Source organism: Callithrix jacchus, chromosome 18 (assembly GCF_049354715.1).
Source record: "Callithrix jacchus isolate 240 chromosome 18, calJac240_pri, whole genome shotgun sequence".
NCBI lineage: Eukaryota > Metazoa > Chordata > Mammalia > Primates > Cebidae > Callithrix > Callithrix jacchus.
In genome coordinates this window covers 36,186,714-36,214,036 of record NC_133519.1, presented here as the reverse complement: position 1 = coordinate 36,214,036, position 27,323 = coordinate 36,186,714, and the positions used below count along the sequence as shown (strand labels likewise).

General features: G+C 42.9%; 2 protein-coding genes across 14 annotated transcripts in view; one reads left to right on the top strand and one right to left on the bottom strand.

The window, feature by feature from the left end:
• Positions 1 to 314, bottom strand: part of RXRG (retinoid X receptor gamma) — a 195,937-nt gene extending 195,623 nt beyond the window's left edge. For 6 of the 11 annotated variants that reach the window (XM_078355040.1, XM_035280255.2, XM_078355041.1 and 3 more), the window contains exon 1: positions 273 to 314. The gene's annotated coding sequence lies outside the window, so the exon portion shown is untranslated. Of the gene's footprint in view, positions 1 to 95 lie in introns of all 11 variants that reach the window. The other 5 variants (XM_078355035.1, XM_078355037.1, XM_078355034.1 and 2 more) reach the window with 1 other exon arrangement.
• Positions 315 to 394: 80 nt separating this feature from the next.
• Positions 395 to 27,323, top strand: part of MGST3 (microsomal glutathione S-transferase 3) — a 46,515-nt gene continuing 19,586 nt past the window's right edge. Inside the window, exon 1 of one of the 3 annotated variants that reach the window (XM_035280028.3) lies at positions 395 to 552. In XM_035280028.3, coding sequence (XP_035135919.1) covers positions 519 to 552 — 34 coding nt within the window. In that variant the 5' untranslated portion in view covers positions 395 to 518. Of the gene's footprint in view, positions 553 to 22,553; positions 23,447 to 27,323 lie in introns of those variants that run through there. The other 2 variants (XM_002760440.8, XM_008985109.5) reach the window with 2 other exon arrangements.

The following is a 27,323-nucleotide window of genomic DNA, read 5'->3' as shown; positions in this document are numbered from 1 at the left end:
TTTACTTCAAGGGTGAATAATAATAATGCTTTGGGGATGACGAATAAAAGAGCTTCCCCTGACTGGCCGAGGTGAAGCCATCGGGGCTATCCCACCTCTCCTCGTCGATCTGGAAGGCTTCCTGAAGGAACTGGGGTTTGTGTCCCTGGCACTCCGGGGACCTGCTTCGGGCTCAGCGCGCTGCCTGGGGGCCTCCGCGCTCGCTCTGGCAACAGGCCGCCCCGAGTCGCGGCCAAAGTCCCTGCTATGCAGACCTAGGCGACCGCACTTACCAAGCGCGAGGAGTCGGCCCAATGAGCTCCGCCCTCTCCAGCGCGCTTTCCGTGATCCACCAATCAGGTGCTGCTACAAAAGCCCGAGCTGAGTGGTCAGCTTCCCTGGGAGGGCGGGGTTTAGGGAAACAGAAACTGGACGGAAAAGGGGGCTGTTTTTCCCCTTGCCTGTGACATGGATGTTAGTGACTAAAGATCAAAATTCCAGTTAAAGGAGGAGCCGAGACTTGTAAGCCGACTGTTACTATGGGGCCAAGAGAGAGGTTTCAGAGGAATCCCAGTAAGTGAGAGTGCTGGGATGTGGGAGGGGCCCACGGAGTCCCCCTGCGTGTCTGAGATCACACCCTGCTGGGTACCCTGCCGGAGTGTGCTGGAGGAGGTGACTGGATCAAGACTCCAGAGTTTGCTCCTGAGATGGAAAAACAAAACAACCCAATAATAATACTAATAATGACAGCCCTGGGAGGGGACGGTTGCAACAGGTCTTATGAGAAAGTAACTGTGGAGGTTCAGGGAAGGTGTGGGCATGTTGGTGAAGTAAGGTTGTGAGTGGAAGACGAAAATGCCGCTTCTGGGGAAGAGAATACCGTCAGAAGGAAGGAAAGGAAGGAGGGAGTGCGAGGGGAGGGGAGATCAAGGGAGAGGAGGAAAGGAGAGAAAAGAAGGGAGAGGCGGATAGGGGAAGAGGGAAGGGAATACGTTGAGGTGATTGGTATTCTGCCAATCCCATTCTGCATGCTAGTGAGACCTAGCAGGGACTAGAGTTTCAGGAAGTAAATATGAGCATAATGAAGGATAACAGAGAGGAAAGAAAAAGGAAATAATTGAAAAGTTTGAAAGAAGAAAAGCAGCAGCTGAACCAGTCTGGGGGGTGCGGGGGATAGAAGGAAATTAAAATTATCTAAGCTTCTGTTTCATGGATAGAAGGACGATATTTTCTGGCCCATTATCAGGATACAAGTTGAAAAAAAAAGCTATTGAACTTGTGGGGAAAGTGGCTGGTTTAAATTAGCCCTGCCCCTGAAAATCTAAGCTGTGTTTGTGGGTCTTATGGTTGAGTTAACTCATAGGCCCAGGAGAGGAAGGATGAAAGGATGCCTGGATGACCCGCAAAGAATTTGCATCAGGTCAACACGCAGAGCATGTATGCTACTTTCTTCAGAAACCTTCAGGAGTCATAGACTACGGTCAGTTCTTTGTCGGAATTACTTTAGATTTACTACAGTTGTTTTCTCAGCAAATGCACATAAAGCATGGAATTGTTCTTAGCTGTGCAGACCTTGTCTATTTTCTGAAAGGAATAACAATACTAACTTTTAACGCCCTACATACATGACATCTTTGTACTTTTCAAATCACCGTGTTACCCCCTTCCCTTCTCCTCTGACAGTGCCTGGCTGAATCTCTCCTATTCTCACAATGGCTTTGCCTCCATTCCACTGAGGTCTTCCCATTGCTCACATCATTATACTGTTTTTTTACTTCACTTCCATGCTTGTTTCTTACTATACAAAGGGTACTGTAATTCTGAGTTCCCCATATATAGAGTCACTTTTCCACGAACTTTATTAATAAAAGGAAGGGTCTTCGTTTTCCAGTATGGAGCTATACTGATGTTACATTGTGCTTTGATGATCTGGGCTCTGACTTATAAAACCAGTGTCACTATAATTTTCACGTCTTTGAGTCACTGTGCCAGTGAGTTCTCCATAGGTCCCGTGGAGTTTTTCTTGTTTCGTTTTTTAATCTTAGCTGGAATTTATCTTCATTAGGAGTCCAGTGTCTTGTTCTCCATAGAGCTCTGAAATGGTATAGCAGAGAGAAGGGTACTAAACACAGCAGACTGATTCTCTTTAATTTTCTTTTTTTTTTTTGAGACAGAGTTTCGCTCTTGTTACCCAGGCTGGAGTGCAATGGCGCAATCTCGGCTCACCGCAACCTCCGCCTCCTGGGTTCAGGCAATTCTCCTGCCTCAGCCTCCTGAGTAGCTGGGATTACAGGCACGCACCACCATGCCCAGCTAATTTTTTGTATTTTTAGTAGAGACGGGGTTTCACCATGTTGACCAGGATGGTCTCGATCTCTTGACCTCGTGATCCACCCGCCTCGGCCTCCCAAAGTGCTGGGATTACAGGCGTGAGCCACCGCACCCGGCCTCTCTTTAATTTTCTAACAACTCAAATAGTTTTTTGGCTTCTACTGTTTCCTGGCTCTTCCTTTCCTCTTTTCATATAGCTGGTCTACCTTACTGATGTTTCAAGTCACTCTGTCTGCTAGAGTTCAGAGGAATTGTATTTTAGGCTTTCAAGCCATTTAAGGGGGCAAGAAAGATTATGAACGTCTGGACCTCAGATCCACTGGCCTTAAGAGCTCAGTATCACTCACCACAATGTGGGCAGGTTGGTGTATGTTGTTCTCTGATGTTATCTTGTATCCATCTGAATGGCTCTCTGTGCACTAAGCCTTGGGAAGGAAAGACATTTGAGGGTTCACCTTCCCTAACTCCTACTCTTCCATCATTTTTTTAATATCACAGTATCTTGGACATTCCCATTCATTGCCAAACTAGTATAGACTGAGTGTTTGGAAAAGAGGCAGTGGGAGGAGAACAAAGATGAGTGGAAAAAGCTGAAGTGAAAGCCTTTTCTCAAAAGTTCCTAGTCAGGAGAAATGGCACTATAGGGCAGACAACTCTAGAAATAGTAGGATACACAGAGGAAGGGCCAGAGTTCACAGACATATTTGAACTTGACATTGTAAATAGAACATGGGTATGAGGAAGACAGAAGACTCTTGTGGTTGCTGGCACAAACTCCTGGGTTCTGACTTCGGCTGTGGTAATTACTGTGTGGGTGACCCTAGACAAGTTGCTCAACCTCAGCTTCCTTGTCTGTAAAAGAGGGATAATAATGGCACCAACTTCATAGGGTTGTTGTGAGAATTGAATAGGTTGATGATATAAAGTGCTTAGAATAGGACCTGGCATTTGGAAGTGCTAAATAGGTATTAACTATTATTATTCTAGGGCCAAAATCCCAAACGCACAGCAGCTTGCCCCAACGGGAGTTTCTCTGACAATCATTCTTTGAGCAAGGACAGTGGGGCATTCTTTCTCATAGTTACTTCTTCCTTTCTTGCTATAGGCTCTACTTGGTGTCCAGGACATTAATTAAGCAAACAAGCTTTTGCTTCAATTCAGTAAAAGCATCAGAATCCATTTTCATGTCTACTTTAATACAAGGGTCAATATGAATTGTCATCCATTGATAACGGAAATTCTCAACAATAGTTTCTCTATGATCGTGTTAGCAGCACAGTGGAGAAATATATGAAAACTTTCTCTGCCTTCCACCTCTTTCTCTCGTAACTCTCAGTATTCCACAATCAATTCCTTCCACATTACCAAGGAGAGTTCAAAGAAATCAGTGTCTTGAGATCTACAATTGAAATTAAGCGCTGCTAGGGGAACAACTCAAGTGACTTTGACTTCCCAAGATATAGGAGTAATTAGAAATATAAAAGGGAATAAGGGAAGGTGGAGCATTTGATGAGAAGTGATTAGGTGGCCACAAGGTGGCACAGGATGACAACCACAGAGCACTCCCTTCCAGTGACTCCATTTTTCTTCAGGGCTCTGTCTCTGCTGCCCTACACTCTTACAACTTAGTGCCCTCAAAAGCTGTCTTTGCAAACACCCTCACCCCTTTCCTCTCCCACGTGGTGGTCCTCTTTCCCTAGTCCCTCTTCTCTTTCAACAGGTCTCAATTCTCATTGTTTCAGCATGGATTTCCCCTTTCTCCCACATGACCCTGCTGACTGGTCCTGTACTCAGCACTTCCTCCTTCAGAAAAGTGAGCTCCTCCACTGCATCTCCAAGTCACACATTCAGCGGAATCTAAGCAGAATGTAGCAGAGTCCACTGGTTTGGCCATTTCACCAGTCAAGTTGGGGTCCAACAGGGCTGAGTAATAGAAGGCTGTTGATTGACTTTATGTAACCTTCAAGAGTTTCCTGAGTAGTGTCAGTTTGAGTTTTTTAGATGGTATGATTTCTATAGAGGAAATAGATTACAGCATTAAAACAGAAGGCAGTGCCTGGCTGGATGTTAGTTATGGAGTTATTACCGAAAGACAAGTGGCCTAAAAGTCATAGACCAGCCTAGATGTTAATCCCACTGCTAGCACATAGCTTGTGTCCTTAGGCCAGTTACTGAATTCTACGAGTGACATCTTTTTGTCCATAAAATTAGGGTAATACCCATCTTGAGGATTTGTAACATGTAAAATATCTACTTCAATAAATGTTAGTTTCCCTTTTTTCCCTCATACACAAAATGAAGGGGACTGGGCCAGGTGTTGTGGCCCACACCCATAATTCCAGCACCTTGGGAGGCTGAGGCTGGAGGATGGATTGAGCCCAGGAGTTGGGGATCAGCCTGGGCAACAAAGTGAGACCCAATCTCTAAAAATAAATAAATAAATAAAAATCAGCATAAGAACATAAGAAAAAGGCCCCTAAGATTAGGGAAGAAAGCTTCAAAGATATGGTCAGTTATACCATTTTTAAAGGATAGGAAAGAGGAATTGTTGGGAGAAGATTGGCGTGGGAGAAGAGGATTGAAGCAGAGGGGACAGCATGTACAAAGGTACAAAAATGTGAAACAGAATAACCTGCTGGAAGAACTACATCCTACTGACTAGAATATAGTGTCTATGTGGGCCTGTGGCACAAGGAGAGACAGAAACCCAAAACTGGTTGGAAAATACAATCTGGGAGGCAGCTGCGGGGTGTAGAAGAACTTCGGGTAATTCTCTAGTATCAACAGCATGCCCAGGTAGAGTGGTTTCAGCAGTCAGAGAGTGCCCTCAGGCAAAGAATGGCAGCGGCTGACAGCTGGAAATTGTAATCCATGGAAATGGTTGTAGCTGAGATGTGGGTGGGTGTCCCTAGCATCTCCTAGATCAACCATACATTTATGTGAGCCATTTGGCTTTCTCTAGTAGGTCTTGATTTAAGGCCCTGACCTCTGCCCACCACCATCAGTTGCCATGACCTCTTGGCAAGACTCCAAACCCCTCCCTACCTTCGCTCTTTAGATAAGTTGTTTAAAGATGCTGTGCTTCCTCCAGAATTTCATTGATTTCCATGTTCCATTCTGCCTCTTCAGCCTCTGCCAACCACTCTCCTGGATTCTCTGGCAGTCTGTGCCTTCCTGGTTCTTGTTGCTTACTGGTTGCAGCCCTATACCTGTTCTTGAGTCCCAAGTATTGATCTGTCCTAGATTTAGTTTACTAATATGGTCTAAATTCTAGTACAGTGATAACCTGAAGAAGCTCAGGCCTAACTTACTAACCCTAATATCTTATCGTTTTGGAACTGAGCTTTCGCCAAAGAATGCCGCCAGTATTCACTCCATCAGGATCAGTCAGTTCTGCTCTCACCCAACTATACATAGCCCAAAAGAACCACTGGGAAGTTAAGGCAAGTTAAGCCAATTCTCAATAAGAAAGAAAGGTGGTAAAGAGATTAAGTTAAAACCTTGTATTGCTGAGTCTGAAGTAGAGAAGTATCAATATTAACTTGTGGCCCGGCGCGGTGGCTCAAGCCTGTAATCCCAGCACTTTGGGAGGCCGAGGCGGATGGATCACGAGGTCAAGAGATCAAGACCATCCTGGTCAACATGGTGAAACCCCGTCTCTACTAAAAATACAAAAAACTAGCTGGGCATGGTGGCACATGCCTGTAATCCCAGCTACTCAGGAGGCTGAGGCAGGAGAATTGCCTGAACCCAGGAGGCGGAGGTTGCGGTGAGTCGAGATCGCGCCATTGCACTCCAGCCTGGGTAACAAGAGCGAAACTCCGTCTCAAAAAATAAAAATAAAAATAAATTATCTTGCTCTGTCCACTGAAAAGACCAAGAAATAATGATCAACCTAGTATCAATGATTATCTCTAATACCAATGTCATGATTTTAAAATCTATATTCCATTAAAAGAAATCATGGCTGATTCCATGTCTACGGCAGGAAAGGTACAAGATGAGTCTTATACTAGACAACTCATAATAGAAAGGAAGGAAGCGACACGTGATCATTAGGGCCATGTTAAAGGAATTCAGGGGTCACTTATTAGCAAAGACAGAATAATTGGAACACAAGCATCAAGAATAAAAACGAAAATCATTTGAAATGCACCAAATATGTTTAAATCCATGGGTTTAAAATGTTACTTTTTAAAAACCCTATTTGATCACCTGTGGTGTATGATAAGGAAGCAACTTAACTATTTTGAGAACTTTTAAATAAAGAGAAAGAACCAGACACTTGTTTTGCCTTTCATATATGAACTGAATCATTCAGTAGCCAAATAGTCAGGGGAGAGGTCTTTTAATAGACATAATAAAGCTAATAAATGAAGAAACAGTGATTGAATTAGAATATCATTTGAAACTCCTAATATGTTAATAGAACTAGGCAATCAGCATCAATGGCAGCTAACATACACACTCTCACACACATCACACGTGACATTGTGTGTCATCTGATAAAAGGACACAACACAATATCATCTCCATAGCAGTCTTGCCAAAAAAAAGAATCAGACCTATTAATCAAAACTCTAAATCCAACCACCAATTTACAGAAAATACAAATGACAGGGAACATGTTAAACTACACCATGCAATGTAATTAACAAAATCCATGGTATGGGAATCTATTAACAGAGCAATTTAGTTTATTCAACAAATAAAGTGCAAGTTGAAAGAAGAATATGGGGAATTGTAGTTAAACGAGATTTAAAAGACATCTTTTTTTTTTAACTGATAAAACTTAACTATAGTGTTTAGGGATGCACACTGGAGTGATAAAGCATTTTTAAAAAGCAAAGAAGCCATTATCATAAAAGTCAGGATAAAACACAGATTTCCTAGTCCATTAAATGAATTATAAAGGACTGGAAGAGTCTGGGTTTTTATTTTGTATTATTTCTAAAACTGAGTCCCTTGAATGCAAACCCCTCCCCCCAAAAACAGGAGGGATCTTGGTTCACTGCAACCTCCACCTCCCAGGTTCAAGCGATTCTCCTGCCTCAGCCTCCTGAGTAGTTGGGATTACAGGCACCCGCCACCACACCCAGCTAATGTTTTATATTTTTAGTAGAAACAGGGTTTCACCGTGTTGGCCAGGTTGGTCTCAAACTCCTGACCTTCAGGCGATCCATCCATCTCGGCTTCCCAAAGTGCTGGGATTATAGGCGTGAGCCACTGCAACTGACCCATTTTTTCTAACCTAAAAAATAATTTAAACAGGCATGGTAGCTTATGCCTGTAATCCCAGCACTTTAGGAGGCCAAAGTGGGAGGATTACTTGAGACCAGGAGTTTGAGACCAGCCTAAGCAACACAGGAAGACCCCCTTCTGTACAAAAAAAATTAAAAATGAGCCAGGCATGGTGGTATGCACCTGCAGTTCCAGCAACTCGGGAGGCTGAAATGGGAGGATCCCTTCAGCCCAGAAGTTCATGGATACAGTGGGCTATGATCATTCCACTGCACTCCAGCCTGGGTGACAGAGCATGATCCTGTTTCTAAAAAATAGAAAATCTAAGAAAAAGTTTAATAACCTGACAATACCAAGTGTTGGTAAGGTTACTGAGCAATGGGAAGTCTCCTCCACTGCTTGCTGTGTGGGCGATAGGTACCAACGTATAGGAACAGTTTGGTACCACCTAGCAAGTTGACATACGTATGACTTAGCACTTACAGGCCTAGGAGTATATCTTTGAAAAATGGTACACATTGTGTTCATTGTGCTCACTCAAAGGAAAAAAAATGGTGCACGCCAACACCAAAATACCCCTATAAGTATGTATATTCATAAAAGCATTTTCCATAATAGGCCCAAACTGGAAACAACCCAAAAATGTCTACCCATATTGGAATTGATTTTTTTCAAGTGTGATTTAGTCCTATAATGGACTTTAGAGTAATGAAAATGAATAAACTCAGCTATGTGCCACAATTTGGATGACTTCCATAAATATAACTTGAGCAAAAGAAGAAACAACAAAGTTCATAAAGTATGACTTTATTCATATAGTGTTCATAAATAGGAAAATAAACTATCTTATTTGGAAATGCATCTGCAGATGATGAAATTTTTTTAAACGCAAAGAAATTATTGTTACAAAAGTCAGGATGAATGACTTCTAATAAGTAGGGAGATGGCAGTAATTGAGTATGTGAAAGGAAAATAAATCTTGGGACCCCAAAATCACTAAACTAAAGGGAAAAGTCAAGCTGGAAACTGCTTAGGGCAAACCTGCCTCCCATTCTATTCAAAGTCATCCCTCTGCTCACGGAGGCAAATGCATATCTGATTGCTGCCTTTGGAAAGGCTAACCAGAAACAAAAAAAATGCAACCGTTTGTCTCTTATCTACTTATGACCCTGGAAGCCCCCTCCCTGCTTCGAGTTGTCCCACCATTCCGGACTGAACCAATATACATCTTACAAATACCGATTGATGTCTCATGTCTCCCTAAAATATATAAAACCAACCTGTACCCTGACCACCTTAGTTAGGCACATGTTGTCAGACCTCCTGAGGCTGTGTCAGGGGTGTGCATCCTTAATTTTGGCAAATTAACTTCCTATATTGACTGAGACCTATCTCAGATATTTGGGGCTCACAAGTAGGAGTCCCCACTTTTGGCATTTGGGTGGTAGCAATGTTCTATTTTTTGACCTAGGCAGTACTGAAATGAATGTGTGTGTGTGTGTGTGTGTGTGTGTATTTTAGCACTTTATGTACATTATATAGCACAATAAAATAAGAACAAAAGAAATATGGCTAGATGCCGTGATTCACACTTGCAATCCCAGCACTTTGGGAGGCTGAGGCTGTTGCAAAACAGCTCAGCATCAAGGAGGCAGAAGTGAGCTAAGACTCCACTCACTTAGAAAGGTGAAGCCAAATCAAACAGCTCGGCAAATCACAACAGCTTGCTCAGATCTTCGTTCCTTCCTCAGCCTTAGCCTCCCAAAGTGCTGGCATTACAAATGTGAATCACCTGAACACTTGAGGTCAGGTGTTCGAGATCAGCCTGGCCAACATGGTAAAACCCCATCTCTACTAAAAATACAAAAAAGCCGGACATGGTAGCAGGTGCCTGTAGTCCCAATCACTTGGGAGGCTAAAGCAAAAGAATCACTTGAACCCAGGAGTCAGAAGTTGCAGTGAGCAGAGATTATGCCACCGCACTCCAGACTAAGGGGCAGAGTGATACTCTGCCTCATTTAAAAAAAAAGAAAAAAATACCTCTTAAATTAGAATATAAATAAAGCACAGCCATATTTGACTTAGAAAAGTAATGACAGGCAGTCATTATTCTCTTTTAATTTACAACTTTTAACCCAAAGTGCTTAAACAGGAAACTTCTAGAGAGCTTTTTATCTGAAAAGCTGTGTGAAGTGTTTGGCCCAGCCATGCTATTTCCTTGCCCTCCGTGTCTTTTGCTCAGGGACCAGGGAATTTGACAGGAGAATGTCAGTGGATGGGCAGGGTCAGAGCTGAAGCAAGCTGATCTTTGCTGAGGAGACACTGGACAGAAGGTGTGCTTGTAACACTACCTGAGCAAACAGCTCAGCATCAAGGAGGCAGAAGTGAGCTAAGACTCCACTCACTTAGAAAGGTGAAGCCAAATCAAACAGCTGGGCAAATCACAACAGCTTGCTCAGATCTTCGTTTCTTCCTTTATCAAACAAATATTTACTGGGCGTTTACCAGATGTTAAATTTGCCATAGGCCCTGGGAATATAAAGGTGAAGTTTTTTTTTTTTCCTGGAGGAATATTACTTTATAATGGAGGAATGACAAAGTGAATACATTATAACAAAAGATTAGATAGCAAGTGGTCTGAAGAGAAATAAAGCAAGGGAAGGAGATGGTGACCAGTTGCCTGTCTATTTTAGATGGACTGATCAGGAAAGGCCTCTCTGAGATGGTGGCATTTTGGCAGATACTTGCGTGAAGAGAGGTAACAGAGAAGATGCAAGGTAGAAAAAGCAAGTATGAAGTCCCTGAGGTCAGAACAAGCTCGGTGTGTCCAAGAATCAGCCTGAGATCCACTGTGGCCTGAGCAAAATAACAAAGGGAAGATGAATTCAGAGGCCAGCAGGGATCAAACCCAGTAGGATCTTTGAGCTATGGAGTTTATTCTCTGGGTGCCACTGGAGTGTCAGCCAGGCTCTAACTTTCTTAATAATGTTGAGAACTGTCATCAGCTATCTGGGCCTTCCAGGTGTTTGATGCAGATTCATTCGCTCCTGAAGTACTTTGGGAAGTTCTTTGGAGGCGCCCCCTATGTGCCATACCTTCCCCCAGCTGGAGATATCTCACCTCTATCTCCCTTGGTGTAGGTTATCCTGACTGCTGCCTTCCTCCAGAGCTTCATGTATCCCACCAGACTCTTTCACCTGAGCTCACCTCTCCATGCAGTGCTCCCTCAATATCTCTCTCTCTCTCACTCTCACTCACCATTCTTGTCTGCACCACAGTAATTGCTCAGCATCCTCTATCAGACACTCTGGGGATGGAGATGGCTCCCCATTCAGCACCTTCGCCTCTCTCCTCCACTAGCAGAGAGCCAGCCCCAGCCTCTAGACATGGCTCCTGCGCATCCACCAACTGCAAAAGACATTTAACCAGTCCACAGGAGAGCCAAAAGAAGCCCCTTTCCCTAGGCCAATGTTTCTCAACCTCGATGATACTGACATTTAGGGCTTGTATTTTGTTATTGCAGGGGACTATCATATGCATTGGAGGATGTTTAGCGGTCCTGTGGTCTGAATGTTGGTGTCCTCCCACACTTCATATGTTGGAACCCCCAATGTATAGTACTAAGAGGTGGGGTCTTTGGGAAGTGATTAGGTCATGAGGGCTCTAAACTTATGAATGGGATTTATGCCCCTATAAAAGAGGCTTGAGGGAGCCTGCTTGTCCCTTCCACCACATGAGGAGGCAAGAGCAAGGTGCCCACTATGAAGTATAGAGTAGTCCTTACCAGACACCAAACCTGCCAGCGCCTTGATCTTGGACTTCCCAGCCTCCAGAACCATGAACAGTGAATTTCTGAGTTTTTTTTAGAAATTATCCATTTCAAGATGTTTTGTTGCAGCAGCCCAAACAGACTAAGACAAGCAGGATTTCTGGCCACTAGCCAATAGATGCCAGCAGCAGCCCCCAAGCTGGAACAACACAAAATGTCTCCAGACATTGCCAAATGTCCCCTGTGAGGCAAAGTCACCTTAGTGGATGAGCAACTTCAGCCCTGGGCTGAAAGTGAGGGAAATTCTGCTTCCCTGGGGGAAGGGGTATGGCACTCAAAGCTTAAGGTAACAGCCTCCTCCTCATCAATCTCTGATTCCACTTTGGGCTTTCCAACCTCTTTCATACCCTCACACAGTGAAGGCTTAAGGTTTGCAATACCTGTTTTCGGAAACCCTTTTTCCAGGTACTACAACAGACCCCTCCCATCTCCTTGGGAAACACAAGAGTATTTGGAACTTGGAGTTCTGGCACTTCAGTCAAAAGTGAGACATAAATCGTCCCATTCTCACATCCTATTGTGCTATCATTTTTGTGAAAGAAAAACAGGCAGACATACACATCACACATGTATTTGCTAGTACAGTCTCTGACTAGAGCATCTTTGGGAAGACTCAAGAAACTTGAAAGATAATATTTTTTTTCTTCTGAGGAAGGGAACTAGGTAGCTGGACAAGCAAAGATAGAGAATTTTCACTGTTATAACTTTTGATTTCTAAACCATTTCATCTATAAAAGATAAAAGATTTAAAAGATAAAAAAAAGCCAAGAATTCTAAAGAAAGAAAGAGGAAGGAAGGAAGGAAGGGAGGGAGGGAGGGAGGAAGGAAGGAACCCCCCAGTTTTAGGACCTTATAAGGAGAGGCAGGATTGCATAAGAAAAAAGTACATATGGAGAGACTGTATTTATTATTAGAAGGCAAGAAGGTCCAGCTGCTCTGTGGCCCAAGTGTGTCATGGGGTAAAAACTGAAGCAAATAAAAACAATTCATGTAATTTTTATACAGATATTGCAGGTCCATGAGACTCTGCCGCTGAAAAATGGATTCAAAATTGATTATTCCTACCTGACAGCTGCAAAATCAATGTATTCTCTTCCTTCCTTCCTTTTTTCCTTCCCTCCCTCCCTCCTTCTTTCCTTCCTTCCTCCCTTCCCTCCCTCTCTGCCTCTCTCTTTCCCTCCCTTTGTTCTTTTTCTTTCTTCTTTCTTTCTCTTTCTTCTTTCTCTCTCTCTCTCTCTCTCTCTTTCTTTCTTCAAGTATTCAAGTGCTCACTGTGTGCCAAGCACTGTCCCAGGAGCTAAAGACACAGCAGTGACCGAAGCAAAACCCCTGGCCTTCATATATTCTAATGCAGGGAGAGGACAGAAAATGTAGAATAATTAAGTAAATTACACCGTGAGTTAGAGGGTGAGAAATGCTAAAGAGAAAAAGAAAATAATAAGGAGAATAACAAATCAGAAGGTGACCATTGAACAAACTCTTGAATGGTGCTGAGGGAGGAGACAGACTTCTTGCACACAGGGCCTCACACTCAGAAGAGACACACACTTGGTTTGATTCTCTGCTGTCACCATCTTGAAATTCCTAATGATTTTTTTAACAAGAAGGCTCACATTTTCACTACACACTGGGCCCCACATATTCTGTAGTGGTCCTGAATTCAGATAACTGGGGGATGAGCCTTTCAGGCAAAAGGAACAGCAATGAGCATACCTGGCGTTTTCAAGAAGCAAGGAGGTCAGAGTGACTGTTGGTGGGGTTGAGGCAGTAAGCGGGGTGATGTGCACACAGCATGAGGCCATCCTCAAGCTGGGCTTCCCTGAGATGGAAAACAAGCTGTAAAAACAGGAGTGACCCTACCCATGTTTTAAAAGGACCACTCTGGATTTTTCTTGAGAATAGGCTTTAGGTTGGGAAGAATGAAATCAATTAAGAAGCTGATGAAATAATCCAAATGAGACCTGGCTTGGCCCCAGGTGTTCTTCGAGTGAAGGCAATGAAAGGTGGTCAAATTCTGCATGCATTCTGAAGGCATAATTGACAGGATTTGCCAGACTTTTCTATAGGCTAAAAGACGAAAAGAAGAGTCAAGGATAGCTCTGTTGTTGACCTGAGCAACTGATAGGATGGAGTTGCTATTTTGAAATGCAGAAGGCTGTGAGAGAAGGAAGTTTTTCAAGGAAGATGAGAAATTTTTGAATATTTTGAGTTTAAGATAAACTATTTCACTTCTAAGAGATGTCCAATAAGTTATTGAGTATCTGTGTCATGAGTTTGTTGGGGGACTTTGTATTGACAATATGTATTTAGGGGTCATTAGGCCACACAGATGATATTGAAAGTCATGGAAGTAAATGAATCATCATGCAAGTATATCGATAGAAAAGAAATTCAAGGTCTGAGTTTTGAGATATTCCATAGTAGTGGATGAACATGGGGGGACCAGCAAGGGAAGACTCCAAAGGTATGCTTTGAATAGAAAAGTTACCATACTGGCCAGGCACTGTGGCTCATGCCTATAATCCCAGCACTTTGGGATCCCAGCCCGAGGCTGGAGGATCACCTCAGGTCAGGAGTTTGGAGACCAGCCTGGCCAACCTGGAGAAACCCTGTCTCTACCAAAAAAAAAATATATATATATACGAAATTAGCCAGGAGTGGTGGTGCTTGCCTGTAAATCCAGCTACTCAGGAGACTGAGGCAGGAGAATCACTTGAATCCGGAAGGCAGAGGTTGTGGTGAGCTGATATCGTGCCATTGCACTCCAGCCTGGGCAACAAGAGCAAAACTACCTCAGGAAGGGAGGGAGGGAGGGAGAGAGAGAGAGAGAGAGAGAGGAGGAGGAGGAGGAGGAGGTGGAGGAGGAGAGAGAGAGAGAGAGACAGAAAGAAAAAGAAAGAAGGAAAGAAAGAAAAAGAAAGAAGGAAAGGAAGGAAGGAGGAAAGAAAGGTTACCATCTTAATGTAGACTAATTGAGAAGAACTTTTTTTTGAAAATATTGAAAAATAAGAGGCATACAACACTACAACCAGGCTTTGGTTAGGGCTCCCAATTCAAACAATCCAATAGCAAATGTTGTAACTGGCCAGCAGAAGAGCAATGAAGCCCAAGCCATGAAAATTGTGATCATGATGATGATTATTATTAATTTTTTGAACAGAGAGAAAGGCTGGACTTGTAGGTTGACCAATAGTGCTGGTTTATCCAAGACAGGGGATTCCCAGGACACAGGACTGTCAGTGCTAAATCAGGTAAGTCATAGGCAAACTGGAATGAACTGGTCAATCCAACTTAGTGTCAGTCCTTCACTCAAATCTAGTCCTCTCAGTTAATTAACTAATATTTTCTCATCTGTAAAAGTAGGAGTGATACAGGGTTGTTTATTAAAATAAAATAAAACAAGAAAATTGCCCATCAGAATGCCTGACACTTAGTAGGTCCTCAATAAATTATGGCTATTATTATTAGAAGAAAACCACTCTGTGTACCTCAGTACACCCTATGGACACCATTGGATTATGGCAAGCGAAATATTGGCAGGGCACAGTGGCTCACGCCTGTAATCCCAGCATAGACTGGGAGGCCAAGGTGGGCAGATCGCTGGAGGTCAGGAATTCAAGACCAGCCTGGCCAACATGGTGAAACTGTCTCTACTGCAAATACAAAAACTAGCCAGGCATGGTAGCATGCACCTGTAGTTCCAGCTACTCAGGAGCCTGAGGCAGGAGAATTGCTTGAACCCCGGAGTCAGAGGTTGCAATAAGCCGAGATGACACCACTGCACTCCAGCTTGGGCGACAGAGTGAGACACTGTTTCAAAAAAAAATTAGTGTTCACAATTATGATCCTGAGTTATTAAAGAACATTAAACTATGATCGCTATGTTTTTGTATAGCACCATTGTCCATTAAGAGGTGTGGGGATCATGATACTAGACATAAAATAAGGAGAGGTAGATCAACACAATATTTGGTTCTACTATAAATAGCATTTGTACTGCTGTAATAATATCTACACTAGTTATTGAATTACAACTTATAAAATTGAATTATAGACAAATTATGGAGAAATTAACAGTAGTTTCAGAACATAGTGTAGGAACAGGGCAAATGTTCCTTTTCAGAAAACGGAGTTATTATATATTCATTCCTTGAGTATGTAAAAATACCAAGATCTTACTCCACCCAGTTCCCCTTTCACTCTGAAGCTGGACCATTCTTTATACAGACACTGAAAATGGAAAATCGGATTCCTGTACCTTGATTTCACTTTAGATAAAGAGTAGGTAATCAATCAACCGCTGAGTACACCATTTTTTTTTTCTTATGAAATCAGGCTTCCACCTGGGATAACAGCTCTACAATATTTGTTGCCTAACTTGCAAAGCTGTGCATTACTCTATATACAGGATGTTCCTGTCCAACTTGGATTCTATAAGGACTTCAATCTAATTCACAGATCACATTCAAATTTGTCAGTTGTCCAAATAATATCTATTATAGGTTCAGGATCATGCATAATGTTTAGCTGTCATCTCTCTTTAGTTTCCTTCAACCTGAACCAGTTCCTGAGTCTTATCTTATTTTTATGATCTTGACATTTTTTAAAAGAGCAGGTTACTCACTTTGCAGAAAGTCCACCCATTTGGGTTTGTTTAGTATTTCTTCATAATTACATTTAAGTTATACAATTTTTGGCAGAAATACCCCAAAAGTGATGCTGTGTTCTAATGGCATCCTATCAGGATATATACAATATCCATTTATGCTATGATGTTTTAACTTAGTATCTGACTCCTCTATTGTAAAATTAACTATTAAATATTTGGTATTAATATGTAGTCTGTGGAAATAACTTTGGAGTTATGTAAATAGTCTGTTCCTTATCAAATGTTCACCCCCTAGTTTTAGGATCCATTGATGAGTTTCTTTGAATCAATTATTACTATAATGATTACAAAATGACCCTAACTCTATCATTCCCACTCTGCTTATTAGTTGGCATCTCACTGCAAGGTAGAGTTTTCCACTCTGCCCCAGTTACTTATTTATTCATGCATTTATTTACATCAGCATGGATTTGTGGATTTCTATTTTATTCAGTGGATTGTATCTGTTATTATCATTATTTATTTTGATGCTTAAATTATCCCAGATTTGGTCAGTGGAAACTTCATTAAGTTGGTTTCTGTGTTCTTATGAATAAAAGGAATAATAACATCCCTTACTATTCTTCAAGCAAGTTTTACTTTCTGGTACTAAAAATATCCTTCAGGCTCATCTTGTGCTTGTTTGTTCCATATCTGGAATCAGCAATTTATTCAAGGATCCTTGGCTCCTTTTAGTGGAAAATAGCATTGAGAAACCAAGATCTGGGCACTACACATGCTCATGGCTACTGGGATATTATTGCTTCTAGGCCATCACAAGAGACAGAGCTAGTATATGAACACACACACACAGCCTAGATTTTTTTTATATCAGTCTATCAAAACCATATTCAAAAGCATGAGTTCACACCAATATTTCCAATCCTCAGCTAACACTCCAGGGTTTTTTCCAGCCTTTGCTTTTCCAGGTTTGTAATTCCCTTCTCAGATAGTGAGAAACCTGGATTCCATTTACTCTCAATATATTTACTTTTTCCGTCAATCCTCTAGTATGTAATTAACCTCTTGGCCTCTCAGCATGTCCCCTTGGCCAACCCCAATTATACTAGGTGAACCATCAGCCCCAGTCCCACCAAACATGCTAACCCAACAGTCCAATCCTCAGCCCCAGCAGTCCTGGCCACCTTGGCTAATTCTGTGGCACTGGAGCCACCAACTATGCTAGCTGAAGCCTCTGACCATGCTGACTACACCAACCCAAAAACTAAGTTTTAAAAAACCCAAATAGTCTTGCCATAATTAAAATAGTCTATTATAGAAGAAGAAAAAGACATCAGCAGAACAGAATAGAGAATCCAGAAATAGACCTAAATACACATGGCATTTTAGTTCATAATAAAGGTACCATTTCCAACCAGTGGATTTATATGTAATCTAGTCAGTGGGGAAAATAAAATAGTGTGAGGTTAACAGGTTGTTAGGGGAAGAAAAGATGAATTTGTAGCACTATGTACACTGAAATTAATTATACTTATATTATTTCTAAGTATATATTTATAATTAATATTATAATTAATATAATTATACCAATTATAATATTAATTATAATTATGTTAATTACAATTCTATTTTTGCATAAAATAAATCCATACAATTTATGAATAAAGCATATATCAATTTATTTACGATCCTGGAATGAAAAAGACCTTTCCAAGAATACCAAGGCAGAAACTGGATAAATTGAATCACACAAAATTTATTTTCTCTTTGACCAAAAATAAATCGATAAAGCCTAAAAATCATTGACAAATTGGAGAAAGATGTTTTCAGTACAGGAAAGCAAACAACTAATATCCTTAATGTACACAAAGTTTTATACAGGTAGACAAAGCAACAAATGATAAACTCAAATAACAAATGCAAAATGTCAATACACTTCTGTTCCTTATCAATTACACGGTCTGGTCGGGCGAGGTGGCTCATGCCTGTAATCCCAGCACTCCGAGAGGCCGAGGTGGGTAGATCACTTGAAATCAGCCTGGCCAACACAGTGAAACCCCGTCTCTACTAAAAATACAAAAATTAGCCAGGCATGGTGGCTCACACCTGTAGTCAGTCCCAGCTATTCAGGAGGCTGAGGCAGGAGACCTGCTTAAGTCGAGGAGGCAGAGTTTGCAGTGAACTAAGATCGCACCACTGCCTTCCAGCCTGGGAGATGGAGTGAGACCGTCTCAACAACAAAAAAATAAAAATGAAAAAAATAAATTACACCATCTAAGGTATTCCATTACAGCAGCACAAAACAGGCTAAAAGAGTCACAATCTGTGATCACCTTGTTTTTATTGACAGGTCCCTTATTAAAATATAAGTTGTATTAATAGCTGGCACCTAACAGGCACTTAACTAATGTTTATTAATGTTAAACGAGAGGATTCCGGAAGAGTAGTTTGAAGCTAGACTATTAGGGATCTTGAAATGCCATATTTAAGAGTTTGCACTTCATTCTAAAGGCATTGGTTACAGTCATCAAAGAAGATATCTGCTCTGGAAAAATAACTGTAATGGTGGTTGGTGATGAATTTTAAAGGGAGAGCCAGTTAAAAGGTTACTATGGGCCGGGCACAGTGGCTCACGCCTGTAATCCCAGCACTTTGGGAGGCCGAGGCGGGTGGATCACAAGGTCAAGAGATCGAGACCATCCTGGTCGACATGGTGAAACCCCGTCTCTACTAAAAAAAAATACAAGAAATTAGCTGGGCACGGTGATGCGTGCCTGTAATCCCAGCTACTCAGGAGGCTGAGGCAGGAGAATTGCCTGAACCCAGGAGGCAGAGGTTGCGGTGAGCCGAGATCGCACCATTGCACTCCAGCCTGGGTAACAGGAGCGAAACTCCGTCTCAAAAAAAAAGAAAAAAAAAAAGGTTACTGTGGCCAGGCATGGTGGCCTATGTCTGTTATCCCAGCACTTTGGGAGGCTGAGGCAGGCAGATTGCTTAAGCCCAGGAGTTAGAGACCAGCCTGCCCAACATGGTAAGACCCAATCTCTACAAAAATTAAAATTACAAAAATTACCCAAATGTGGTGGCACCTACCAATAGTCCCAGCTACTCAGGGAGCTGACCCTGGAGGATTGCTTCAGCCTGGGAAGTCAAAGCTTCAGTGAGCCATGATCCCATCCCTCCACTCCAACCTGGGCAACACAGCAAGACCCTGTCTCAAAAAAAAAAAAATTCTGATAAATGCTGAGGTCAGAGGAGACTTAAGCCAGAACTAGGGCAAAGGGACTAGAAGAGAAACTCTTTTGAGGTGCCATCAACACAAATTGGTACTAACTACAACCTCTATTTATTAAGTGCCTATAGTAGGCCCAAACTCCATACTATCTTCACAACAGCCAACCAAGATTGGTGTTAGTATACCGATTCTGCAACTAAAAAGGCAAAACAAGTTGCAGAGAACTTAGATAATTTCCCACAAAGTCACACAACTAGATAAATGGCTCTTCTGGATTCTACTGCAGGGCTGTCTCATACCCAAGTCCAAGCAACGAAGGAAAAGGAGTGATGCTAAGTTTCCAGCTAATGTAATTACTTAGATTATTTCCTTTGCTGAAATATGTAAAGATTTATTGGAATGGTAATGAATGTGGCTTTGGACATGCCATGTATGAAAATCCTATAATACAGTAGGTATTGCTGCATGAAACAGAAACTGACTCTGGCTTTCTTGCTGAATAGGATAATTCTTGGAAGGCTATCAGGGCTCACATCATCACAGTTAGGCTGGAGGTACCAGCTTCATAAAAAGGCCAAGGATAGGGAGAGTTTACAAGGCAAATGGTGACTTTTGAGAGAGAAGCCTGAGATGACATTTGGAAGCAGAAGCCAGATTGTAAATGGTGAAAGAATTAATGGTGAGTGAAGTTCAGAGTATTTTCTGAGCCAGTGTTCCACATCCATAATTTATATTGTTGTAATGGCACTTGCAAAATATATTAACCTGAGACAAAAGGGCAGGACTTGTGTGTAGCACTTTGTCCTCACTTCACTTGAACTTTACAATAACTTTGTGAGAAAGGTCTTATTCCCATTTAGAAAGATGGAGGAAAATGATATCCAATATCCAATGTCGGAGAGGACTGTAACTCTTCTTAGAGTGCATCTTGTTGATAGATATCAAAAGACTTTTAAAAGGTATGTATGTTCTGACCTAGATATTCCTCTGCAAAAGAATTCAGTGAAAAAAACTTATAAGCATGTACACACATTTATCTACAAGGTTGTACACTGCAATAGGAAAGAACTAAAAGCAAGCTAACTACAACAACAGAGGATTGGTATGTCCATGCTATGAAAAGACATGGAATCACTGCCAAATAATGTTGCAGCACGATCCATTCAAGAGATGAAAAGCATCCTACGTAAAAAGAATACAGAGTGGATGACAGGAGCTTTCTAGTCCACAACATATTTAGGTTCCCGGTTGCAAATCAATAAAGTGACATTCTGGTTTATGTCTCAAAAAAAGAAAAAAAACAAAAAGCAAAAAAATGGTTTACATTTTGTAAAGTGAACAGAGCAGACTACAAAATAGAATATACAGTATGATTCCATTCTGTGTAATTTTTTTGTGTGGGTTTTTTCTGTACTTCCAAAAATTCTACTGTAAAGAAATACTGCTTTGTAATGAGATTTTTAAAAGAAAGTCTTGAGTGGTTAAATACTTGTCTGTGGTCAGAGATAACTGGCAAAGGAGAGGCCAGAATTATTTTTATTTTTATTTTTTGAGATTGTTGTCTCCTGTGTAAAATGAGGGTGCAAGGTGCATCCCCTCTCCTGATTTTTGAATCATCCCTCTACCACCTCAGACTGCCTTTTCTCACGTAGAATAGCCAGCAAGTGGAGAAACTTACCTCAATAATGCAAAAATCCCTACTTCCTTTCAATGTTCAAGCAAAACAAAGCCCTCTCCACATTCAACATGACAGAAACCCTAAATGATAAGGTCTTCTTGTATTTAAGAAGACAGTATGAGAATGGTTGGAAATGGCTGAAACAGAAGATTTTATGAGCTGTCAAAGTACTTCTAGACGTGTAGATATGACAACCCAATAAAAAGGAACACACACACACAACCCAGCGCCTTCAAAAATCTAGATTTCTGCCTTTCCACACCTTAACTTGGAATCATTCGGGTCGGTTCCCAAGCACTTTCTCTTGGAGGTGAGAAATCCTCCAAAGACACTAGGGGAGGCCCAGGTGTGGCAACCTTCGGTAGGATGAGGGATGAGCAAAGGAAAGGTGGCGAGGGGCGCACTTAAGACGCGCGGAAACCGGAAACGTGACTTTTGCAGTCAGCTTCTTCGGATTTTCCAGCACTTAGAAGCAAGTTCTACACCTCCAGCACCACTGTTTCTACAGGTCTCACCCAAGACCCCCACCCTTACGCCACCCGGCCTCGAGCCCCGCCCCGGACGCTGGACCCGAGTGCGTAACTGGAGCACGTGTTCACATCAAAAGTCTGGGTCGCAAAGGCAGAGACCCCAGGTCTCGCAGAAAAAACTCCACGAACTATTGAGAGACTCCCTTTAAAAAAAAAACAAACAAATCTCGGCCGGGCGCGGTGGCTCAAGCTTGTAATCCTAGCACTTTGGGAGGCCGAGGCTGGTGGATCACGAGGTCAAGAGATCGAGACCATCCTGGTCAACATGGTGAAACCCCGTCGCTACTAAAAATACAAAAAATTAGCTGGGCGTGGTGGCGCGTGCCTGTAATCCCAGCTACTCAGGAGGCTGAGGCAGGAGAATTGCCTGAACCCAGGAGGCGGAGGTTGCGGTGAGCGGAGATCGCAACATTGCACTCCAGGCTGGGTAACAAGAGCAAAACTCCGTCTCAAAAAAAAAAAAAAAAACAAATCTCCAGGACCACGCGAGTCGGCGCACGGGGGGCGTGCGTGCGGTCCACCAAGCGGGCAGAGCTCGGTACCAACTCTCGGCAAAACTAACAATATTTGTTAGGCCCCAAACTCACAGGCCCTAACAGCACTAACCGCATTCACTTCGGGAGTGTTGCAACCTGGGACAGCGAGCGCCTCACTCGCCGCACCTACGTGCCTCAGGAACACACTGATTGGGGCGCGGCTAGTTCCGCGCACGCGCTGTGCATGCCCGTGCTTTGCCCTTACCGCAGAGCGTCTAAAACCAAGCTACGGTGACTCTGCTGGGAATAAATTATTAAATTTCACTGTTCTGCAAACCCAACCCGGGAAGTATGACCTGGCTGGCACAATTTAGGAAGACAGCCACGAAGACACTTGGGGGAGTAGATATACGTATTTGGGAATGGAAGGGGTGAAGTCTGGCCCATGAGCAGGAAGAAAATTCAGCCTCCACCTCCCAACCAGTAGCCCCGAGTCGGCAGCCTAGAGAGTGCGCCCCAGCGCTGGGAGCCCCGCCTTGGAGGCGTGGTTACGCATTGGCCTTCTGGGGCGGGTCCTGCTTCTGGCCCGCCCTGGCCCCGCCTAGCCCCGCTCCAGGCGAGGGCGCCGCACCCACACTGCACTGCACAGTTTTGCTCTGCACCAGCCGTTCGTAGGTGATCTAGGTGAGTACTAGCACCTGCGGGCAGCAGTGATTACCGGGCCACCGGGTGCACTTCAGCCTCTGTGCAGGTTACTCCCATATTTCAGCCTCTCCGAGCTGAATAGAGACTCGCTGTCTGTAACCTCCCTCAACCCTTTTCAGTAGATTAGAGCTCTGAATTTCCATCCCCTCTGCTCTGAGCTCTTGCCCTGTATCTTCTCCCTGGTGGAGTGGGTTGGGAGCGTCTAAGCGAGGCCCTGCCTCTTTATCTGTAACTCAGGAAAATTCTCAAGGTCAACACTTCCTCAATTCCTTTCTTTCCTCTCCTGCTCTCCCCCGGCTGTGCAGTCTGGGGCTCCCTCTTTCTGCCTTCCCGAGACCACCTGCCCTCTTGCCCTCTGCTGCTCCGGCGCAGAAGATGAGCGAGCGAGACCCTGCAGTGGGAGTGGTTGTGCAGGCCTGAGCAGTAACACTGGTTTCCGAAGTGGCCTGTGAGCGCTGCGCCCTCTGCGGATGTGGATGTGTTGCTAGGGACTGTCGAGAGAGCCTCGGAGGAAATCGTGTTTGTTTTCCTTTGCTTCTTAGAAACGTTTGTCCATTTGTATTGGAAAGGGGGTCATTTCCTAACACTGCCTTAGAGCGGGAGACACCTCTGGGAGGGTGGGGGAACTCCAGGTTCTTCCTTCGATTTCAGAAAATGCCCCTCCTTATCTGGGGTACCAGCACGGAGCCCCAGGGCTACAGTAGTGGGGCAGCTGCAGGGCGGTGGAAGGCGCTGGAGACTCCTTAGTGAGTCATTCCCCGAAGTTGTGGCTTCTGCTGATACTTTCCTTGAGAGTCACGAGTTTACGAGCTCCATTGTGGCGTCGGGGACAAGTGAGTGTGGGAAAGGAGGAAAAGCAGAGATGAGGATGGGTAGAAAGAGAGGCAGGGGTTAGAACTTTAATTCCTTCACTGGGGACAAGAGGTGCCCTGAAGAGGAAGGCACTTCCGGCTCTGAAGATGTGTGCTGTGGGCCTAGGTGTGGTCCTGCGGAATTGCTGCAGATTTTAGCTTCCTCGTGGGTGGGAGCTGCAGCCAGGGCTTCTCTTGGGAAATGTATAGATCACCTGGAGCCTGCAGTTCTGGGAGGCACCCAAGGTTATTGGTCAGAGTTACGGGCTATATTTTATTTCAGTGGATTCTGACAGCACATTGAATCAGATCAAGAATGTTTATTCTCATAGATGAATTTAAGGAGTTAAAACTAATATATAAAATCAAAACAAATATTTTCATCCCTGCGAAGACTTTCCGTTAAGCTTCCCTCAAGCTTCCCTCCTGACATAATGTTACGGAAATAGAAAACTTTGTCAAGTGATTTTTTTTTAACCAATGTTACTATATATAAATCGGCAGAGAGACTGTCGCTAACCATAGAAACTGCGCTACAGGGGCCTCCTTAGATTAAGAAACAGAACTGAAGACGGGCAGCCGTCCCCTTTATTTAGACTTCCTCCTGTTGGCTTAGGGTTCTGAAAAGACGCAATCCTGGAAGAGAATCTCCTCGCCTGGAGGTTAGCACCGAGAAGAAACATACAGGAAAGAAGGGCTTTATCCACTATTCAGAGACACGCTGGAAAGCCCAGGAGCAGTCTGGAATGAGATGGATGTCAAATCAATCTGTCAAAAGCAATTTAGTGCCTACTTCACATCTATCTGTATTTCAACATATTCATGTGCCTTATGTCCATGCTTAAATCTTCTGAATCTATATTTGGAACACCATTACCGACCACAATTGACGATGAACCATTTATCACTTTAAAGCAATATTTGTTTAGAAGAATATACTGCTACTTTTTTTTTTTTTTTGCTTCCCAATTTATTAATGCTACTATGAGCATATCATCTTGCTGAACAAAAAGAATTTAGCAGTTAGCAGCAGGTAAATTATTGCTATATATAATACAATTCCTGACTGAGTTTCCTTCATTCTCTCTTACAGTACTTACCTACCTACCTGCCTGCCTGTCTTTGAGGAGAAACGCTGTAATGAGGCAGCAGGAAAACTGTACTTTCTTTCACTTGCATTCACAAATGCCTTTAAGGGTTTTATCCTTTAGAATCATAGATCTTGCTGTTACCCTCTGAGTTCTTTCTAGAGTTAATCTGTTCATTAACTGTAACTTGAGTTTTAAGATTTAGTTGCCTTGTTCCACTCTTTAAAAATAAATAAGTGATATTTTATTTTAAAAATAAATAAGCAGTGTGAGCAGTTGTACCACAGCTCATTCTAAGTGTAGACAGGCACGAAAAGGTCAAACCTAGGTGGTTCCTTCCTTTGGAGTGGTTGGTACCCTAACGGATTCAGCAGCTGCTATGAATTAACTACAATCTGCCTGCATTTCTTGTAATAGAAAATTACCAAGTGGTGTCAATGTGACTCATTCGAGATTTTTTTTTCCCTTCTGGAAGTCATAGCTTAGTTTCTCAATGACTCTTGGTTCCTGTGTAATGCCAATTAAGGCACAGCTATATGGGAATCATGATATAGAAATGAAGTGCCAGTTTCTGTGTTACTTTGCTCCTTGCAATCTTATATCCTGAAAGATTGTAGGAAGCTTTTTCTTTCCCGTAGTCATACTGCAGTGCTGACATCATTAAAAGAAAATGTTTCTCCTTTCCCAAATGTTTTTTTTTCTTCTTCCAATTAGAAACATCTTAGACTTTAGTCAGTGGCAAAATTGAAGTTAATTATTTGCTCTCTCTTCTTGTTAATACATTTTGTACTCAGTAGAGGGTCTGGAGAGGTAGAAATGTTTTTGAAGATGTCAGGTGTGGTCAGACTTGCTTTTCAGCCTCATTGAGAGACAACATAGCAAAGGGCTGAGAGCACAAACTGGAGCCGGACTCCCTGGGGGTGTGAGTATCTGGGCTCTGCTCTGTGATCACTGTGTGACCTTGGGCAGATAACCTGCCCTCTGAGGTTGCTGCCTTCAGACCATGGGAAACATCCAGTGGGCTGTCCCTGGGATCACATCTCTTGCAAAGCTCAGCTCCAAAGGGTCTAGCAAAGCTCAGGGCTTCTAGGTTAGGTGTCAGGGGACCTTCTCCCACAGAACCTTCTGTGTCAAGAATCTGGGAAAGTTTGTCCTCACACCTGCAGGGGAAGCTGGGATTTCTTCTGTCTTGTTGTAAGTCTAGTATTCTTAGATTCCTGAAGAACATTATTGCCAGTTATTTCTCAAAGGAGATTTCGGTTCCATTCAGGCCTGTGTGTTTAGTGCCTTATTACACAGAAGGCACACTCCAGAGAAGAAAGCAGGTAATTTGCTTATTTGGCTTTAACAGAGTTTGTATGAGTACAGGCTTGTGCTCTATAACCAAGAACCATTCACTGGAACTTAGCTCCTGCTGATCTTCCCTCCCCCACTCCCAGCCAGTGCAGCCATGTATTAAGCAATTGTTTTCAGTACTAACAATTTACCCGTGTTGGAATAAAAATGACATCTGAACCTTAAATATTTTATATGGTCAAACTATGGCTATTTATACAGCTGAATATATTTGGATTGTAACACATTTATCTCTGTCTTTTTTTTTTTTTTTTTTTTTTGAGACAAATTCTTGCTCTCAGCTCATTACAACCTCTGCGTCCCGGGTTCAAGCAATTCTCCTGCCTCAGCCTCCCAAGTAGCTGGGACTACAGGCGTGTGACACCAGGCCCAGCTAATTTTTGTATTTTTAGTAGAGACGGCATTTCACCATTTTGGCCAGGATGGTCTTGATCTCTTGACCTTGTGATCTGCCCGCCTCGGCTTCCCAAAGTGCTGGGATTACAGGTGTGAGCCACCACGCCCAGCCAACACATTTACCTCTTAAACGAACAGATCTTCCATTCCTCCTAACGTATAGTTAGCTTCCACTTTTCAAATATTCCACCAGCAACATTGATGCATGTTGAAGACTATGGACTATGAGGTACTGGGAAAGACCCACTCTGTGACCTGCTTGCTGCAGTTTGCCTCACTTCAACCAGTAATCAAGTGCTGGATCAATAATATGATTTCTATTCAACTTTTTGTTTTTAGCCCTTAGGAAACAATCTACTGAATATGCAGTACAATTGTGAAGGGATAGTTACTTTTCATCACCTAGGTTATTATTCCTTCTTTTAAATGTAATCGAAATCTGGCAGTCATGTGAAAGTTTGACACTCAGATTTTAGCATCTGTTTAATGCAGAAGTGGACTGGAACTAGCATTTTGAAAATGTAGTCTGAACCCAAAGAAACCCCATGACTTCCCTTTACTTTCCTATCATAGAAACAGATAATTACATTTTTAAAGATTTTCTGTGTGGGTGTGTGTGTGGTCATTTTGAGGTGGAGTTTCACCATGTTGCCCAGGCTGGTGTCAAACTCCTAGGCTGAATGAAGTAGTCCTCCCACCTCAGCCTCCCAAGTAGCTGGGATTGCAGGCATGCACTACTGCGCCTAGCTTGAGTTTTGTTTCTAGTAGACATATAATATTGGACATGTTCATGAGGTACAGTGTGATGTTTTAGTACATATATACATTGTGCAGTGATCAAAAGGATTGCTTTTTATGGGCTGGGCGTGGTGGCTCATGCCTGTAATCTCAGCACTCTGGGAGGCCAAGGTGGGTGGATCACCTGAATCAGGAGTTCAAGACCAGTTCAGTCAACATGGCAAAAACCCATCTCTTTACACACCTGTAGTCCCAACTACTCGGGAGGCTGAGGCCTAAGA